At 58.6% G+C, this 20,186-nt stretch overlaps 1 protein-coding gene across 1 annotated transcript in view; it reads right to left on the bottom strand.

The window, feature by feature from the left end:
- PIK3R5 (phosphoinositide-3-kinase regulatory subunit 5) overlaps positions 1-19,840 on the bottom strand; it is a 36,627-nt gene extending 16,787 nt beyond the window's left edge. Inside the window, exons 1-2 of the mRNA XM_041470953.1 lie at positions 19,775-19,840; positions 477-586 (exon numbers count right to left, since the gene is read on the bottom strand). Coding sequence (XP_041326887.1) covers positions 477-573 — 97 coding nt within the window. The 5' untranslated portion in view covers positions 574-586; positions 19,775-19,840. The remainder of the gene's footprint in view (positions 1-476; positions 587-19,774) is intronic.
- Between the last annotated feature and the right edge of the window lie 346 nt (positions 19,841-20,186).

Genomic DNA, 20,186 nt, shown 5'->3' with positions numbered 1-20,186 from the left:
CTCACCAATCCCTTCACAGCCCCTGAACAAGGCTCAGCTCTTTATGGTATCTGAGCCGGGGCTGGGCTGATAACAGCATCCCCGTGCTGAGTGTGCCCATGCAGCAGCATCACAGCCTGCCTCGGGGGCAGAGCACCGGGGCAGGGCTGGCTGAGTGCACAAAGGAGCCTGCCTGGGTGAACCAAGCCCTCTCCTCTCCCCGGCTCACTCAGGGACAGCTGGCACCCGCACCACTGCCCTGCTGAGTCCTCACACAGGCCACACCTGCCGTGACCTGTTCAGGGTCCTGGAACACCTCCCATTCCAGCAGAACGCCCAGGAGGACTGGCCAGGCTGGATGCTGCCTCTGACCACTGCAGGGGGAAGGGGCTCCAGCAGCACCAGCAGCTCCCTCTAACCCAGAGAGAGCCTTGGGAGAGACACCCAGCAGGGCTCAGGGCAGCCCAGAGGGAAGGCCATGGTCTAAGGTCACCTACCAGCCCATCTGCTGGCCACAGCGCCCCTGCTCAGCCCGTGCAGACACCTCTCCAGCGCGTGGTAGATCCTGTCCTCCGTGCACGTGGTGTGCTGCATTTTAACTCATCTCCTGCATTGAAGGGGAAAGAAGGAGGAGAGTTAATAAAGGGTTGCCCTTGATGGCTCCAGTGTTCCCTGGCCACGGTCACAAACCCACCCCAGGTGGCAGGGAAGGCTGCAGAGCCGTCCCCGAGCTGCCACACAGCCACCAAGGAAAGGTCCACGTGCCCTTCTGGCAATGGTGGAAAACACCGAGGGCACGTGAGCCCAGCCCACGGGGACATTGTGAAATTGTGCCTGCAGCCCTGTCACAGCCCACCTCTGCTGCCACCTGAGCCTTGGCTGCAGAGCCTGTGCTGCCCAGGAAGGTTTTATCCCACCAATCCACATCCGTGTCTGGGACACCAGGAGCAGTAACGGGGATGTTCCTGGCCTGAGCAATCAGAGGTGCCCCTTCCCTCCTCCCCTGCAGCCCAGAGGGACCCTGGGGCAGGCGTCCCCTTCTCCCAAGGCACAGAGATGGGTCCATCCCACACATTCTTTGCCTCTTGCTTAGAAGATTCACAAAAATTCACAAAAATAATCGAGTAAGAAGAAGTAAAAGCTGCCAGTGCTACAAAACCACCTGCAAGGCAGCCCTTGCTTCCACCCTGGACAGCACAAATGCCACACATACTCAGAGACCCTAAAACACTCAATTCTTTGCACATTTGGCCAGCATTTAGGGCCAGCACCCAGCAGTGGCCGTGCCCATCACTCACCCTGGACAGCACCCATGCCACACATACTCAGAGATACCCTAAAACACTCAATTCTTTGCACATTTGGCCAGCATTTAGGGCCAGCACCCAGCAGTGGCCGTGCCCATCACAGCCCCATCCACCCCCGTCCTGGAGCCACCGTGACCTGGCAGAGGCTCCAGAGCCCTCCCTGCCCCGTGTCCCCAGCACGGCCACCTCTCCCCACCCTGCACTGCCAGCAGCTCCCTGGCAGGGCTCAGGAAAGCTGAGCCTGGCTGCTGGAGCTCCTGGGAAGCTGAGCCTGGCTGCTGGAGCTCCCTGGGAGCGCAGGGAACCACCTCCAGCCCTGCCCCAGGGAGAAGCCACCAGCAGCTCCCCAGAGGTGACAGAAAACACTCAAGAACCACCGACCTGCCCAGTGCCTGTGCTCCCCTCACCCCAGAGGGGCTCCTGGGCTCCTCCCCTCTCCAGAGCCTGAAGTGGGCTCTGCAGCAGAGCCTTTACCTGTGCCCGGTGCCAGGAGCGCCGCGGTGCCGCGAGCGAGCGCAGAAACCGAGCCCAGCACCTCGGCCAGGCTGGTGGCAGGAGAAAGGCAGTGAGTAAGAGCCCAGAGTGACTCACAGACACCCTTGAAACAGCCAGCTCAAAAACCAGCTCAGTCCTCACTGGGGAACGGGCTGCTCAGCCCGCAGCAGCCCCAGCATCCCTTCCCGCGTGTCCTGGCGCACAACAGGCAGGGAATGTGAAATAAAACCACCCAAGATATTGCTGCCACTTTCAAACCACAGAACGCGCTCTCCGGGCGGCTTTCTCCTGCTGTGCCACGGACCACACAGGAGCCTGAGCCTCCTCTCCCAGGGCAGTGCTTATGGAAGCATTTCCCGTGGGAAAGGCCTCGCTTCGGCCACCACAACGGAGCAGAAACCTTGTGACTTTTTCTGCTGTCCCCTCCTCACCACCCACGCTGAGCACGATGAGGGCCAGGGACGGCTCTGGAGGACGCAATCTGACTTTCAGGAGCCCTGTTAAGCATCTTGAGAACACCAAGAAAAACAAGTGCTGAGGTCAAGGGTTTGGAAAATGCAGGGTAAAACCCATCTTCTCTGAAGGTGTGAGTGTCCAAAAGGGCAATTTATAAGAATTAATTATTATAAATTATTTATTTTTAAATTTTTTTATTATTAATTATTATAATAAATTTCTAACCAATTATTTTCTTAAAAGCTACTAATTAAAGTGAGTGAGAGGAGGCCCAGCACACCAAAGCTCAACTTGGGAAGCATCCTAAGATTATCTGTGAAATAGTCCTTGCATGGGTGCCAGACCCTTGGGGAATTTCCATCCAGGATTGCTTAGTTAAGAGGCTTCATTCATCTCTGTGGGACACAAAGGTGAACAGACAAATTAAATATTTCTGTTAATTAACACCAACCTAGCAAACATTTACCCTTTGGTGGGAAGTGGGAACCTGCTGACCAGTGGTTTTAGATTTTCCCTTGTCCTACTTGAGGCAAAAAGTTTGTAAAAAGGAAAAAAAAAATAGTATGAAAAAGAATTATCAACAAAAAACATCTTTTTCTGCTGAGCTGTGAAGCCACCAGAGGTCACGGGAAAGCCTTGGGGCATCACAGCTCCCTGGCAAGGACTTTCCACTCAGCTGGGACCCGCTGGGGTTCCCCACTTGCCTCCAGGGCCCTGGGACCTTTCCCTTCCAGAGCTTTCCTGCTGCTCAGGATCTGCTCCCACCCAGGAGCAGAAGGTCCCTCAGCTGCCAAGGTGACACCAGCAGCTCTGGCATGGCTGGGACAGGACACAGAGCTGCCCTTCCAGCAAGGAAAATCCTTTCTCTTGGGTTAAGGTCCACCCGAGCCCCATCTCCATCACCCAAAGGACTCCTCTGAGCTGCCTCTGCAGCACTGGAGCCCAGGACCACGGGGAAGAGCTCAAAGAGCCAAAATGAAGGAGTGAAGAGGATCAGACCCCCCTGCAGGACACCTCTCCTCAGAGCAAAGCCCAGGAGCCTGGGGGCTCCACGCCCCAGGCAGGAAAAGCTCCAAAAGCCAGGAGAGCAGGGCCAGAGAACAGCCGAGATCTCCTCGGGGCGGAAAGGACCTGCCAAGGACCTCTCCAGAGGGGATCCCGCAGCTCCACCGGCACCGGGGAGCCCGCGGGTACCCTCGGGCCGGGACAACGCCCTTTCCTGCCCCATTGTTCTGGGGCTGAGCATCCCGGCAGGAAACACGAGAGGGAAAACAAAGCCCTGGGCCCTCGGGAGCAGTGCTGAACGCACTGCCCGGGTTTGGGGACAGTGGCAGTCGGTGGAGGGACACGGATGCCTCACGTGGGTTGGTGCCAGGACGTGGCTCAGCACCCGAGAGCTTTGGGCACTGAAGGAACCAGAACAAGAAGCCTGATGAGGCTGAAGGAAGCAGGAGCTTGGGCTGATGCTGCAGCAGATGGAAAAATCACTTCATTGGGTTTAAAGCAAAGGAATCCTACCCAGAGCTGTTTTCAAGGTGAGATCCTCAGAAAGGAGAATCATCAACTGCTCTGAGCTCCACCTCAGCTTTCTGCCTCCTCCAGCTCATCCTGAGGGACAGGACAGGAGCTTTGGGAGATCCTCACTGCAGAGGGAGAGCTGGACACTGGAACACACTGGAGCTGTGCCCCCGGCACAGAGCTGTGACCTGGGCACCGAGCTGGGCCCTGCAGTGCAGCAGTACATGCCTGGTACCTGCTCCTCCAGTGAAACTGTTTTTCTTAGATTGCAGAAGAAAATCTTGGGTTTCAGCTGTTTGCTTGCAAGATTTTACTGCCTCCCCTCCACCTCACAGAGGAGCCAAAGATAGAAACCCGGAGCGAGGGAGGGAGCAGCTGGAGGAAGCCTTTGTAGGGCACGGGGCAGTGCGGGGAGAAAGCTGCGATTTTCAAGAAAAACTTCACCTCGGTGTTTGTCAGCGAGCGAGAGCTCTGCACGGAGCAGGAGATGAGGCTGATAAGATGTTCACTCAAACCACAGCAAGGCAGGGTACCAGGGGAGCCGGGAGCAGCTGGTTTGACAAACATCCTCCCAGGGTGCCTGCGGAGGAGGCTGTGCCATCCAAACCCCGGTCAAACAGGGCCGGGGGCAGAGGCTGCTGTGACACCGAGGGTGAGGACACAGCAAGCACGGCAGGGACCGTGGGGGACATTCCCTCCCTGGGCTGCAAACCCTCGCTCCAGGGAGTCCCCACTCCCTGAGCCAACCGGGAAGAGGCAGCAGAGGAGGAAAACAGAGGATCGCTCCCAAAGAGCACCTTAGGCAGTGATTTCATCTCAAAGCAGAAGATAAAACTCCTGACAGGAGAAGAAAACCTACTTCTGGAATAACAAGAGCAGCTGTGCCTGCAGGATAACGGTGCTGAGGGGCAGAAACGACACGGGACATCCCACTGCTCACAGGAGGAAACAAAATCCTGAGTTACGAGCGGGAAATGGTGTTTTGGGAAGAGGAGAGGTACCAGCCTTGGGAGAAGGAACAGGAGCAAGCCCTACCCAGGCAGCTTTCCGAACTGCAGCGCCTCATTTACACCAAAAATGTGGGAACTGGGGAGCTCTCAAAGAGCCCCAGCCGCAGAGCTCCCCCAGAGCCAGAGATCAGCGCCTGCTCTCGCTGTCTCTGAGAAACGGGCTGAAGGAGAGGCTCCCACCTCGGCGCAGGGAAAGCACCTAACGTGCAGAGCAGTTTCGGAGTCCTCTGAGTGTCAAACAGCACTCGCAGAACGTGACACAACAGGGGCACAGCAGCCCCCGTTTTACACCCAGGGCTGGCTGCCTGCTCCCCTGCGCCAGCAGCGCTCGGCATCGTGTAACCCCGAGCAACGGCACCCAGCATCCCCAGCAGGGAGGGCTGACCGTGCTGTGGGACCTGCGGGCAGGAGAGGCTCAGGCTCAGCCCCCGAGCCCGCTCAGCACCAGCGGTTTCATCGCCCAGCCCCTGCCGGCCCCAGCTCCGGGATCAGAGCAGGAAACCCACAGCGGGCTCAGAAAAGCCTAAGACGAGTCAGCCCCACTCAAAGCCCTGCACCCGAGCCCTTGGCGTCGCTGCAAAGGGGAGTTATTCAATGGGATTGTCCAAATCCCAGCCCCGAGATTACCTGCCTTAGCAGCCAGAGCTTAAGGCTGGGCTTGGGAGGTGAAGGATCTGTGAACACCAGAAAAATAAACCCGAGAGCTGCAAACAAACAACAGCTCCAAAGTGCAACCGCATTTGTTTGGAGATTTGGAGATAAAGGCTCCACTGAAAGAAAGAAAAAATCCAAAATATCAGGAGCAGGGTCCCACACTGCCCACCTCAGCTGCCCTGGCTCTGGGTGTGCTGTCCTCCAGCTGACAAAGGCACAGGGATGCTGCTGGAGCATCAGGAGCAGCACCCACAGCACCCCCAGGGTGAAACAAGGCCATGGGGGCTCCCAGCATCATGAACCAGCTGCCAATGGGCACCTTTGCCACGTCCCTCCACAGGAGCAGCCCTGGTGATAATGGAGATTTTTGACCTCAAATTTAGGATTGAGTTGTCTCAAGGGTATGCAACCAAAGCAGCAAACTGAACCACAGGAGGAGCAAAATCAGGGCTGCAAGAGACTGAGCAAAAAGAACAAAATAATCTGAGAAACTGTTCTGAGGTGAGGGAATTCCTCAGTGAATGGGGAGGATGTCAAAAAAATCAATCTGCCCAGAGTGTGCACAAGGAGAGAGGCAGAGAGTCTCAAGGAGTCAGAACAGAACCTTGCAACTCCTCATTTCAAAACAGTATTTGTCCTCATTTGCCTGTGATTCAAAAAGCAAAAATCAAGCCAGAAAAAAATGAAACTTCTCACTCCTGATCAACAGAGACATTTTGCTCCAACACCAGTTTAGATTCACGTGGCAAAGAGCAAGGCCCCAGCAGGCCAGCTCTCCCTGGGAGCAGTGGGACCCATAGGTTTCACCTGCCCCCAAGGACGTTCCTGTGTTGCTCTGCCCTCTGCAGCATCCCTGAGACACCCCTGACCTGGAGCTCCAACTGCTCTGTGTCTGCAGAGCTCCCAGTCACTCATTTCCACTCCTCTGGAAGCACTCGTGGCTCCAGGGACCAGGGCCAGGCTTTAACCCCGTGTGAGGGCAGGTGAAACAACTGGCTCAGAGTGGGGCACTTCAGCAACTCCTGTCCTGGGCAGAGACCAGAGAGGGGCTGGAGTCTCCTCCCAGGGGTATTCCAGAGGTTCTGGACACAGCCTTGAGCTCTGGGATGGCCTGCTGGAGATGGGCCCCGGGATCCCTTCCAGCCTGGCCCACCCTGGCATTCTGGGATCCGAGGGCACCTTAAACCCCGAGCATTCCCCCCGAGCTGCTGTGAGATCCAGTCACCAGAACGATCCGTGCTTGTCTCAGCTTTCCCACCTTTTCTATTTTAACCGCAGCACTCGCGGCTCAGGTCACACCTGGGCACTGGCTCTGTGAGGTGCCTGGGTGAGCTTTTTTAAACATTTAATCATTTTATAATAGAAGCAGCCCAGGCTGAGCCAAGGGAGGTCACTGCCAGCGCAGCGAGGCTCACGGCACATCCCCATTTCCCACCTCACACCGCCGGGCTGGCAGCAGCTCCTTCCCCTTCTCACTCACCTCCGGGGAGACCTGGCGTTATTTCTGCTCTTTTTAACTTCAAACCGCGATCAATCCAGCCGCGAGGTCACTGTGCCCGAGCTCAGGCTGGGGGCTCCCGGCGGGGATCAAAGCGCCCCGGAGCTGATGGGGTCACCTCCCGGGAAGGCCTCGGGAATGTCCTGCACTCTCCAAATTAACACGGGAGGTGTAAAGACCCGGCTAATTAGGCGGCCTGGCCCCTGCGCTGTTAGGGGCAGGCAATTAGCGGCAGTTCGCTGTCCCGGCGGTGGCTCCGCACTGGAGGAACACTCGCGGCTGCTCCCGGGCCGCTCCCGCGGGGAACAGGCGCGGAGCGCTCTCGGTGCCGGCTCCGGGACACCTCGCCGGTGTTCCTGCTCTGGTCCCCAGCCCTGTGCCCGCACAGCTCCTGCCAGGAGCCGGGCAGCTCTGTGCCCGCACGGCCGCGGCTCCTGCTATGCCGGGCACTTCGCTCCTTGGCACGAACATCCAAAACTGAAATCAGCGACTTGCCCGCGGTGTTCTGGGGGTGAGGAGCTCTTCCGGCCCGGGGGTGAACTGAAGCTCCGTGTTTCAAAGAGCTGTTGGGTTTTCCCCTGCCCCAGCTCCATCTGTGACTCAGCAGCACCGGGAGCATCCCGGGTGTCCCAGCGCCTGGGAGGGGGGACAAAACCCCCGTCACCCTCCCACATTGCTCACCCCTGCACCAGGACAACATGAGCTGGTGCTGTCCAGTGCTCCCAGAGGGAACCACGAGTCCACAATCGAAGCCCAGAGCTGGGTGAGACCTCTCTGTGCCTCAGTTTCCCCTCCAGCAGGAGCGGCCAAGGCTCCTGCTCAGCACTCAGCTGCAAAGGGACTTTTCTTTCATCCTCTCACTTTTACCTCCTACTGTAACCTTCCCAATCCCATTTGTAAACCTGGCAGGCAGAGCAGGACATGCCAAAAAAGCATTTTTAATAATAAAACATCCTAATTCTTCACCGAGGTTATTTCTAACCCGCAAGAACCACTTGCCTTAACCAAGATATCCTGCCACGGGCACCCAGCCACCCATCCTCAAACTCTCTGAGCAGCAAAACAATGACACACAGCCAGAACTGCCCATGCAGCAGCAAATTGCAGAAATAAAGCTGCACACGAGAACACCACGTGTTCCCAGCAGCAGTGCAAGCAGGGGGGCTGTGGATTTGACCACTGGGACCAGAACTGCCCTGGAACCGGTTTGTTTTCTTTTTTTTTTTTTTTTTTAAAATCCCAAATTTCTCAGAAACAAAATACAGAACTGCCTTGTGTCCAGAGCCTTGCTGCTGCAGCAAGCACTCAGCTCAGTAAATCTAATTAATGAGGCAGGAAAAGTGTCACTCGTTTGCTAACTACTGCATCCAGGGCTGCCAAACAGACAGATAAAGGATTTAGCTGGGGCCTATTCCAGCCAGAAGAGCTGGGAACCTGGCAAGGAGAGCAGGAGATTAGAGGGGGCTGAAAAGAAAAGGAGAGGAGGGGGAAAGAAAAACCATCCCACTAGATTAGCACTTTGCAAATGCAAGCATGTAAATCAGCTTAGGTTGGCTATAATGCCACCCTTGTGAGCATCTGGGCACAGCAGCGGGCAGGGCCCGGCTGAGCCCCCCTCTCCTGGGGCTGGGCACCCCAGGCAGCAGCTCCCCCGCAGAACTGCAGCCCTGCTCCCACACAGGAACCAATTAGGGGAGACCCGGGAACAGGGCAAGATTCATAATTGCAATTAAGGCTTCAAAGGGCTGGTCCTAAGCACGGCCCTTACAGATGGAGCTGGGGGAGGGAAAATCCCTACAAACTCTAAAACACCGGGCTTTGGATACCCCCAGGACAAGGCATCACCTGGCAGAGGAGGACTCAGCTCTGAGGAGCCCAGGCAGGACCAAGAGATTTGGGGTTAAATCTGCATCAAAGGGATCCATCCCTTACTGCTGCTGACTGATCCTTCATCCCATCCCATCCCATCCCATCCCATCCCATCCCATCCCCGTGGTTCTGGCCCCAACCATGGATCTGCTGCTCCACTGTGCCCTTGGCAGGTGAAAGGGTTGAGAAGAGCTGAGAGAAGAGGAAACTCACCCAAGGTGCCAGGGCCACCCCTGGAGATGTGGGCAGAGCACAGAGGGGCTGCAGTGGCTCTTGTGCCACTCAGGATGGCTCCACTGTGCCCGTGCCCGCTGCCAGCCCTCACAGACACTTCCCTGTGCTGGCACCTCCTCTCCTCTCCCCACTCACTCCCAGCTTTCCCTGCAGCCCCTCCCAGCACCTCTGAGCAGCTGGAGAACACCTTGCCCGGGCAGGAGCAGAGCTGGGCTGCTCCCCTGGCTGGGGATGCTCCTCTCCCTTGCCAGGCCCCCAAGCCCAGCAGGGGCAGCAGGAGCCCCAGCCCAGGCTGGAGGGAGGTGCTGCTGTGGGACCCCAGAGCCCGCAGGGACAACGTGACCCCCCCAGTCGTCCACAGCACGTCCCAAACTGCTGCTGCTCTCCCCCACAGGTCCAACTCCTCCTCTCCCCCCTCAGCTGCCCTGGGGAGCTGTTCCCAGGCTCAGAATCTGTGGTGTGACCTTGGAAAGTCCTCTGTGTCTCTGGAAATGCACTGGCTCTGGGTATTTTTGCATAAGCTACTTTCCCTGGGATGTTTTGCCCTGGTGCTGAGCACGTAGGGCTCGGTAATCAAATGAGGTCAAAGAAAATTCCAGCCAAAAGCCCGGAAGCCCCGGTGGGAGCGGCCAAGAGCATCCCCAGGAGCACAGCTCGGGCTGGGGGCTCTGCCTCCCCAGCAGCCCCAGAACCATCCCAAGGTGGGAATGTTCTGTGGAGAGCAGCAGCATTGCACGAGATCCAAACCAGCCACGGGCCAGCAGGGACACGGGATGGTGCTTCTCAAGGGTGGAAAAACGGGAGAAGGGAATTCCCCGCAGCCTGCAGCCCCCATGCTCTGCTCTCCTGCCATCCCAACATTTCCCAGCTGAGGAGGAAGCTCCAGGCCAGGAGCTGAACCCCAAACCCATCCCCACATGGATCCCCCTCCCCAGCCCGAGGCTGGACACGGTCTCCAAGAGCAACCCCCACTTCTGCAATTTCAGAGATCTTCTTACCCCACCTTCCGTGTGCTGTGCCAAAAGGAGAAGTGCTCAGGGCCGGGGGGAAGTTGTGGCACCCTTTCCTCTCCTGGACAGGATTTCAGGCTCCTGCCACATCCGAGGGGCAGCTCTGGCCACGCTGCAGGGCTGGCCCTGCACAGGGCCCTGGCTTGGGGCAAGCAGTTCCAGGAACATCAACAGTCCAGAGCAAGAAAGCACAGAAATAAAGCCCACACAGAAAGTACGTGGGCAGAAAGCAGAGAAATAAAGTCTACACAGAAATGACCTGGGCAGAAAGCACAGAAATAAAGCCCACACAGAAAGTACCTGGGCAGAAAGGACCAGGCTGCCCCTGGCTGCCAGAGCCCCCAGCAGGGCACATGGCCACAGAGGGCTGGGCAGGGACACAGAGAGCAGCTCCAGGACCAAGCAGGGACTCTGGGCTGCCCTAAAGGATGGCACAGGTAGGCAAGCTGGGCTCGGGCAGTCCTGGGCCTTCCTCCCTCGTCTGAGGGGTCGACTCCCCCCAGGCTGGGGCTGGGCAGGAGCAGAGCCAGGAGAGCCCCTCCGTCCCGGAGTGTGCCTGGAGCTGCTCCTGCCCGCCTGAAGGAACAGCTCCATCCTCACCAGCTGCTGCCAGACGCGAAGGAAAGGATCTTCCCACCACCCAGGACCAGAGCCTGCCCCGTTTGCTCAGCAGGAGCGCTCTGCTCTCTGGTCTGGAGGAGACTCAGCCATCACAGCCTGCGTGTCTGCTGCCACGAGGGAAACTCCATCCCCGTGCAGAGGGAAAGGTCCCCTGCATCCATCCCCTCCCCGGGGGGTTGAGCCCCGTTAGCAGAAGCTTTCTCCAGCACACCAGAAGTGGCTCAGGCCTCACACATTGACTATTTACAAGTTCCTGCTGGAGCTCATCACCAGCGAGGCACCGCGGTGCTTTCAGAGGGACTGGCCGTGAGCTCTGGAATTACAGCGCTTTAATTAGCAGGGAGAGCATCCCAACGGGCACAAGGCCGGAACACAACGCCCAGAACTCACACCTCCTTGGGACTCACTGAGGGAGCAGCATACAAGGTCTGCCACTGCTAAGGGCTCCCATCCCCCCTGGACAAGGGGGGAAATCGACTTTGAGAGGGACCAAGTCCACGGGGCTTGCAGAGGAGTGCATTCACCAGGAAAACCCAGTTCCCCTCCAAAAACTCCCCAGAGCACAGCTGCTCAGAGAGGGAGAAACCACGAGGGGATCAAAGTCCACACTCAGCACCAGCTGGAGAAGGAAACTGCCACTGCTGCCCTACAGAACATTGATCTCGGCAGGGGTTCAGCTGAATGAAGGGATTCAGCTCTCCAGAGCTGGCTGTGGCTGGCCAGGTGCTCTGTGCTCCCTGAGGAGTTTATTCATGGCGTGGCTGGGGTTGGCAGGGACCCTCTCCAGCCTGAATCTTGGTGAACTTCTGCCCAGCCAACACTCCTGGTGTCCTGTTCCTTACAAAACTTCAGGATTATCATCCTGAGCCCCAAAAAACAATGGAGTCCAAGCAAGAGGGAAACCAATAAATCCTGCAGTGACTTTGGAGCACCCATTGTCTCTGCTCTGCTGAGGAGCTCTGTGGTGACTCCAGGCCTGTCCAGGGACAGGAGTCACTGCCTCCAACAGCCAGCCTGGGCTGGGGGTGGAGAGGCCACCCAGGACATCACCAACCCCACCCCACCCCTGCCCACTCACTGGGCTCTGGGAGTTTGGCAAAACTCAGCCAGGCTAAGAGCAGCCTCCGTTTTCCTCCTCAAAAACCCCGAGGCCAACAGAAATGACACAGATCTGATGTGAGTAAGAGCTGCCCAGTTTTATAGCTCGGTTTTCAGAGAGGAAATGCTCTTGTTCCTGGCAGCAATTCTGAAAACCCCTGGCCACATGATGCAAGAGTTAATTTTAGCCTCTACCAGTCATTGTCACCGCAGTGGAGGTTGAAGTTCCACCCCACATCACAGAAAATTCCTGGCTCCAGGTGAGATCCCAGGAGGGCTGAGGCTGGGGACAGCCTGACAGGAGCTGGATGTCACCAACAGGGTGGGATGGAGGCCCCAGGGCTCCTCTCTGGGGAAGGTGGAAGCTCAACACAGCAGTTCCTGTGCGTCACAGGGGGAAAAATAAAAAATTCAGCAAGTGCATCATGTAGAGAGGGAAGAAAGGGTGTTTCCCAAGAAAAGGTGTTTCCCGAAGTGCAGCACAGCCCGAGCTGCTCCTGCTGAGGAGGAGCTGAAGGACAGAGCAGTGGCCAGTGTCCCCTCCCAGGGACAGGACACAAGGGCACATCCCTGCTGCCAGGGGGTCTGTGGCCACTCACAGGGGGAGCTGCTAAAACCCCGGGTGTGTCCAGGCTCAGCAGCAGACCCTCCCAAAAGCCTGTGGGACACCTGGCCTGGGGTCCATGGCCACACGGAGCCGGTGCTGAGCTCCTCCCACGAGCCCCTGAAGGTGCCCCAAGGAAGGGTTTGGATCAGGAGGGTCCCAGCACAGCCCCGTGTCCCACATCTCCTGCAGCTGCCCCACACTTCTCTGGCCATCCCTGGGAAATCCCTTTTCGCTGTGCCAGGGCATGTGTGGGTGGCACTGCCACGTTCAGAGCACAGGGGAAACATCAGAGCTGCCACGCCAGGAGAGCTGCTCTTTTTCTTTCTGTGCTCCCCCGAGCCAGCCCGTGCCTCTCCAGGCCCTTCCAGGACTCCTGTCCCCCACAAATGTCCTGTGGCTCCTCACTCTGCTGCCCTGGTTCAGGGGCAGGGCTGGCTCTGTGGGGTTTTCCTGTAGAATAAACATCTCCCAGCCTGAACGGGGTCTGGGACCACCCCAGGTGGCCCAGGGGTCCCTCCCAGAGGGGACCCCAACCCCTGCCCCACTGCCTTCCCCTTGCAGCTCCCTCATGTGCAGGAGCTGATCCCAGTTCCTTCTGGCTATTTGGAAAAACAAGTTTACATGTGAGATTTCAATTGGCCCTGGCTCTGCTTAACTCCTCCAGCTGTGAAACAAAGCAAGTGAGAGACAAACCTACAAACAAGCAGCGTGACCATTTCTGAGGGCTTTTTGTGAGCTCTAATGCCAAACCCACTAAACAGATTAACTTCCAGCATAAACAAGCAAGTAAATCTTTCCCCCAAGGCCCTGTGTATCCAAAGGAAGCTTTAGAAGTTGCTTCCTGCCATTGTGGAGGCCCTGCTGGGAACCCAGGAGCCTTTTCAGTCCCTGGCTTGGTTGCCCAAACCCTTCAGATCAGTCCCAGCACCGCTAGGACAGACGATGGCAGGGACGGTTCTGTCCCCATCACCCTCAGGCCAAGGGCAGCGGGGCTGGAAGTCACAAAGCTGGCAGGAGGCTGTGAGCCCCAGCTGCATGGCACAGCCACAGCATCCCTGTCCCAGCCAGGGCAGGGCAGGAGGTCTCCAAAGGGGGGACAGCCCAAGGAGAGGGGGCACCCCCCCAGCAGGGGCCAAGGCCAGCAGGCTTCACCCCCTGAGTGCCCTCCAGCAGCCACGGCAGCACCCACCCCTCCTTGGGAGGGAGAAAACAAACCCAGAGCCTGAGGCTTTTGCACAGCCCGTGTTCAGCCTGGGGAGCTGCAGCCTCAGCGCTGGAGGCCACTCCTGAGTCCCAGAGCTGCAGAGGGGAAGGGGACAGCAGCACAAAGGGAAGGGGCTGGCACTGGGGACACTGGGGCAGTGCCACCACGGGGAGGCAGCTCCAAGCCCCTGGGCTGGCCGTGCCTGAGCTGGACATCCTTTGGGCTGGCCTTGTGCAGCCACAGCTGCAGCCCTGGCAGCCCAAAAATCCATGGAGGACACAAGGCAAGAGGTGCTGCCTTCTCCACGTGAAGAACCCGTCCATGACTCTCCAGGGAGAGATCTGGAGGTGACACCACAGCCACAAGTGACACCAAGAGCAACTCTGAAGAGCCTCCAGCCAGGCTGGCACAGCCCTGACCTCAGAGCAAGACCCCAAATCCCCCCAGGCACCCACCACAGGAGCAGGGGGTTCAGCACAGGAACTTCCAGCCCCCAGGTCCTCCCAGGATGGGCTGGAGCATCCTGGCACAGGGGCTATTGTCCCAAAAGGGGCAGAAAAAGGGCTCCTTCATCCCAGCCCTGCTCCTGGGAGCTGAGCAATCCTTCATCCCAGCCCTGCTCCTGGGAGCTGAGCTGACAGTGACTGTCAGCTGTCAGTGACTGTGAACACCCCATTTCCAAACCAGCATTTCCAAAGGCTGCCCCCTTCAGCCTAAAGCACCACCCTCATGGTGATGCCCTGCTTGGAGCCCACCTGGAGCAGGTGGGACAGTGTTTAACTCACCTGGAGCAGGTGGGACAGTGTTTAACCCTCACCCGGAGCAGGTGGGACAGTGTTTAACTCACCTGGAGCAGGTGGGACAGTGTTTAACCCTCACCTGGAGCAGGTGGCATGGTGTTTAACTCTCCCCTGGAGCAGGTAGAACATTTTTTAACACTCAATATCCTCCATCACTTCTAAACTCAGCACTGGGCTCGGAAGGGCCATGGAGCTGCCAAGCTCTGGGCCATAGAGGTGGGACCATTGCTGCACAGCCTGGAGTTCCCCAAGGGAACAGCCCCTGGCATGGAGACCAGAACAGCCTGGGACCATTCCCAGCTAATGAGCAACCCTCAGGGAACAGTAACCTTGTTGGCTTTGATTGCAACCCAGTTAATTGATCCAGGGAGGCCTCAGGCAGGACCCCAGAGCTGGATGAGGAGCAGCAGGGATCTCTGCCGGGCTGGAATTCCCTCATTCCCACTGCAAAGCACACCTGAGAGATGCTGTGAGTCCCCAGACAGCTGCACACCCGTGTGTGCCCATTTAGGAGCTCTATCAACACAAAGACACCGAGAATGAAGAAACATTGGCTGAGTTTCACATGCCAGAAACAATGAGAAAAGGGAAATGCCACCTGAAAGGATGGGAGCTTGTTTGCCGAGAAGCCTCTGGGCTGAGGGTTTAAATAGACACAGAGCATGGGGGAAGCAGCTGAAAGGGGAAGCGTTTCATCCTAATTTGAGACAACAAAGAATAGGCCTTTGTGGAAGGGATGAAAAACACTTCTGCAGGCCAGGAGCAACGCGCCTTTCCCAAAGCAGCAGCAGCAGCCGTGCCCCGCGCACAGCCCCGCGCCGGGACCGGCAAACACGGCAGGGAGAGCCCGCAGCGGGCACACAAACCCTGCAGCAGGGCACACAGTCACAAATTCCTCCCCTGGAGCTGCCGGGGCAGTCACAAGGCCGGGCTGAGCTGAGCCCTTCCTGCTCAGACGCAGCAGCCGCCAGCGGCGTGACCGGGACGGTGCCCGCGTCCTCCGTCCCTGGCACCCCGTCACACGGGCTGCCCGTGCCAGCCCTGCTCGCTTCTGCTTCAGCCCGCCCCAGAACCAGCACCAGCAGCGTCTGGGAGCACCCAAGCTGCTCCCAGCCCAAGCACTGTGGGGATTTTGAGCAATGAAACAGATTTGAGGGGAAGCCAAGGCCCAGCCCCATCGCTCTTAGAGTCCCTGCGGCACAGAGTCATTGACAACTGTCACCGAGAACTGTCACCACAGTGCCCCACGCAGCCAGGGAGCGCTTTCCTATTCCCTTCTCACCCGGGCAGAGCCACCTGCGTGCCTCTCCCCGGCCGGCACAGGTGGGGAGGCAGCCCCGGGCACCCCGAGGGCTCCAGCCCCGTTCCGGGAAGGAGCAGCCCAGGTGGGAGCGCTCAGCCACAGCTGCCCCCGCAGCTCCGGCCTCGAGCTCGGCTGTACCGAGCCAGAGACCGAACCTGGGCGAGCTCTCAGGCGCTGAAGTGAAACCAGACCAGCCCCGGGCTCCCGGAGCATCGCCCCGCTGAGCTGCACAGCCCAGCTCCCGTCCTGTAGGAGTGTGCTTTTTGTTGATAGAGTGACAAAACTATCGTTTGTTTTCCAAAAAAGGAAAGAAGCGTAGAAGTTTCTCTCAACGATTAGGTGAAAAGCTACCTTATAGGACTTCGGGGACTTCACCTAAAACTTAAGGGCAGCTAATTGGATAGAAGCTAAGAAGTCCCGCTTGAACAATCAGGTAGAAAAAGAAGAGAACAAAGGAATTAGGGGCTTTTGTGAAGTGTTTTTACCAGGAGCAGACCACTCAGGTTTTTCTGTTTGTTATTTTGCCTTTTATTAAAGGCAAAATATCAAACCGTTATTTTGTTTCTAACACTGCAGCAGAAGCCATCCTGCCCATTTTATGCCCTCAAGTACAGCTCAGCTGTCCTTGGGTGTATTATATATTCTTTCGAGAGTTTATGAGACCTGGCTCCAAAAAGAAAAATATAATACCACACCTCTGCCATCCCGGCCAGGCCGTCCCGCTGCGCCAGCCCATCAGCCGCTAGCTGAAGTTGCTTTATTTTTATTTCTTTTTCCAGTGGCAGAGCTTGAAATCAGAGATGAACAAGCCTGAAGGAGCTCCTGCCTGGCCTCTCATGTATTCCAGATGCACATGCTCCAATCGCCGCTTGCCAAACAGGATACGAGGCGCAAGGAAATAAAGCATTTTATCTTCAAGCTTTTCCAAGAGGGTATTAGAAACAATGGGGAGGAAATACAAAATTAACACTAGAGAAGAGCAATTGGCAGTGCCCTTGCGAGGCTGTTCTTCATTACAAGGCTGCCTATTCAGCGGCTTTCATTAGGAAAATCACATCGCAGAGCCATTCCCAACAGTGTCCCTATTTCCTAATTAGGCTTCGCCAAAGAGCTGCATCTCTCAGTTCCCGCCCGGCGCACAATCACAACAATTACCATTTCATTGCACCCGGCCGCCGAAAACACCGCAATTAAAGCATCTGAGGAGTCACACGGGCGCGTCAGCAGCGAGACAAGTTCTCACGTCGTGCTAATTGGCGGCCAAAGAGGGATCAGAAGGACGGGAAGGGCGGGCTTGGGTCTCCGTGCTGGGAAAGGCGCTCGGGGGCTGCGGCCGCTCCCCGGGCTCCCCCCCGGGAGCCGCGGACGGGGCTCGGTGCCAGGGGAGCGCTGGTGACAGCTCCTGCCCGCCCTCCGCATCCTCGGGAGTATCCTTGGGTCACACCCCCGTCACCAAAGAGCCCTGACCCGACCCCAGGTGATGCAGCCCTGGGTGGGTTGCAGATGTCACCTGGAGCCCGTGGTGATGGCTTTGGATGGGTGGGACCGTGTCCTCACAGCGGACATGAGAGACGGGACAAGGATGGCGAGCCCAGAGCCTCTGAGGGAAGCGGAGCAAAGGAGAGAGCAGGGAAAGAGCTGCAGAGCCTGGATTGCACCCACAGCTCCCGTTTCCTGCAGGCAGTGACATTTCCAGCCCGAACCAGCAAAGCACAGAGCTGCAGTGCGGGCAGCAGTGCGATGCCCAGGGATTTGGGGGCACAGTTTCCATATAAACCTCATCCTCCCTCCCCTTCCTCTCACCTGGAAGTTCAAGCCGCTGCTGGGAGCAGAGCTCAGACACAAAAGGAGTCTCTCACTGCTCTCAAAAGCACCTAGGGCACTCACCTGAGTGACACCCTCGGGCACAACTTTCCACTTGCAGAATAAGAATGCAAAATTGGGCAGCCCCGCCGCGCTCAGCGGGCACCCAAGAAAGAGAAGTCGAAACTACTCCAGGGTGAGCAGCAGCTTGCCAAGGTCCCCATGCCGTGCTGGCTGTCCCCGGTCCCCAGCAGAGGCAGGGCACTGATGCTGGCAGCCCTCAGCCCCGGGGCTGCTGCAGCTGCCAGAGCTGCTCATCCTGCTGGAGCAGCCCTGCTCCTCTCTGCCAGCACTTCCCACTGCTCTCAGTTCTTCTTTCTCAGTGCAAAACCCACATCTTCATTTTCACACTCAGCAAGAAGGCACTCGGGGCTGCTCTTGGTTGGTTCCTGTGCCAGCTGGATGCCCTGATCTCCAAGGGGAGGAGGGAGAAGCCAGCGGCACCATCCTACAGGTGGATGTGGGGCTGCCCTCACCCAGCCAAAGCAGAACTCCACTTTCTCCCTCTGAAGAAGCACCTCCAGGTGTCTCATGCCCTTTCCCCTGCCCTGAGCAGGCTGCAGAGCTGTGGAGCAGGACGGGGGTGGCCACACAGGGCCAGGCAAGGCAGAGCACCGAGCTCCCATCCCAGCTCCCGCCGCAGCACACCTGGCTTTGCCCAGCTCCTTCCCTTGGAAAGCTGCAGAGCACCCCCAGCGTCACCTGGGCCCTCCGGCCTCACACAGCCACCGTGACTGAGGGACAGAACCACTGCCACCACCACAGCCTGGCTCTGCCTCCTTATCTTGTCACCTTTCTATGTCTGAGCTTTAATCTGAGCAGCACCCAGAGCTCCAAACCACTTTGCAACCAGGTTTCGGAAACACTTCACAACTCCATCCGAGTTTGTGCTTTGAACAAGAGAAAAACCCAAACACCAAACCAAGAGACCTTTCTGACAGCAGGAAAAGTAAAGCCTTGCATAACCCCTGGAGTTTGCAGCGGACCGAGATTTAGAAAATTGACCTAAACGGTGAAACAAAACAAATCGCAGCTGCTCAGCATCAGGGCAAGCAGCAGGAGCAGCACCAGCCTGCAGCTGCCTGGGCAGTTTCGCTGCCCCGGGAGCAGCAGGGCCCGAAACCAGCCCTCAGCAAAGCTCCCGGCTGCTGGGGACAGCAGCCAGGTTGTCACAAACATGAAAACCAAGGGCTGAAAGCTCTTTTCTCCCGCTTTCGTTAGTGATTTGAATCAGCAGAGCCTTTTTCTCCCTCAGGGCTCACACCTCCACAGCAGCTCGCCATGCTCTGGGGGAGCCGGGCCGGGCACTGACTGGGTGGCACTGGTGCCACTGGGAGGCCACAGGAGCACCTGATGGAAGATGCTCCTCGGCAGGCACAAGGAGCAGCGCGGGCACAGCTCGGGGCTGGCGCCTGTCCAATCCCCTATGCTGGAGGGGTGACGCTGCCGAGCTTGTCACATCCCAAACCACATCCTGTTGCCAAAGCAGAGCCTTCCCTGGGGCTGCACCTCAGCCCCTGGCGCCGCGGAGAGCCGGTTGAGGGAGCGACAGGCGACTGGTGGTGACCTTTGGGTCCCTTCAGGGAAGGGCTCCTGCTGCAGTGACCGGGGTGAGTCACTGCCGCCCCACCAAAACCCCGGCCGAGAACCGGAGAGCCCCCGGCATTTCCCGGGGACCCCGCCGCGGCACGGTGTCCCCTGGGGCGGGCAGGGCCCCACACCTGGCCCCGAGCAGCAGCTCCGTGGGGCCACGCGGAGAAAAACAAACACAGAGTCCCGAAATGAGTCACAACAGCCGGGCCGTCCCCACCCGCGGGGTGACACCGGCTCCTCCTGGCCGGCCACGGGCTGCAGGGGCACCCGAGGGAGACGCGGGGACCCCCCAAGGGTGCAGGAGAAACCCCAGCCGGGGCAGTGACACCCCGCTGGTGGCTTTGAGAGGCAGCCCCAAGTTACACGCCAGCCCCGCATGCCCCCGCTTTCTGTTACCCCATTACAGCGAGCCCCCGCCACAGGCACTGCCCCCTCCGGCACGGCGGTGCCCAGCGCACCGAGTCCCGACCCGCGGGTTGCACGGACACCCGGGAGCACAAGGGAGCCCTTCCTCCACGTGCACGGGTGTACGGAGCCCCCCGCCCCGGTTACCCCGGGCTCGGTGCGCGTACGGTCCCGCCGGCCCGGTCACAGGGACACCCCGGGCTCGGTGCGTGCCCGGTCCCCCCATCCCGGTCCCCCCCGGCTCTCCCACCTGCGGGGCGGCTGCCGCCGGGGCTCCGTGCCCATCCTCGGCCGGCCCCGCCGGGCTCCGCTCCGCTCCGCGCCGGGCGGCACCGGCGGCACCGGGGCGGGCGGGGCTGGCAGCGGGTCCGCCCCGCACATGTGCACAGCCCGCCCCGCCCCGGCCGTGCCCCGGCACCTGCCCCCCGCTTCCTCCGCCCGCCCAGCCCTCCGTCCTTCCCTCCCTCCATCCAGCCGTCCCTCTGTTCCTGCCCCGCTGCCAGCACCCTGCCGTTCACCCAGCCAGTCATCCATGGATCCCCTCGTCCATCAATCCATGGACCCATCTATAGTGACACCATCACCACTTTCCCTTCCACCCTTCAGTCTTCCATTCATCCACCCCTCCTTCTATCCCTTGCTCCTGCCACTCTGCCCCTCAT

Source organism: Pyrgilauda ruficollis, unplaced genomic scaffold (assembly GCF_017590135.1).
Source record: "Pyrgilauda ruficollis isolate IOZ18807 unplaced genomic scaffold, ASM1759013v1 scaffold250, whole genome shotgun sequence".
Taxonomy (NCBI): domain Eukaryota; kingdom Metazoa; phylum Chordata; class Aves; order Passeriformes; family Passeridae; genus Pyrgilauda; species Pyrgilauda ruficollis.
Note: the sequence above shows the minus strand (reverse complement) of the source record. Positions and strands in the feature narration are given on the sequence as shown.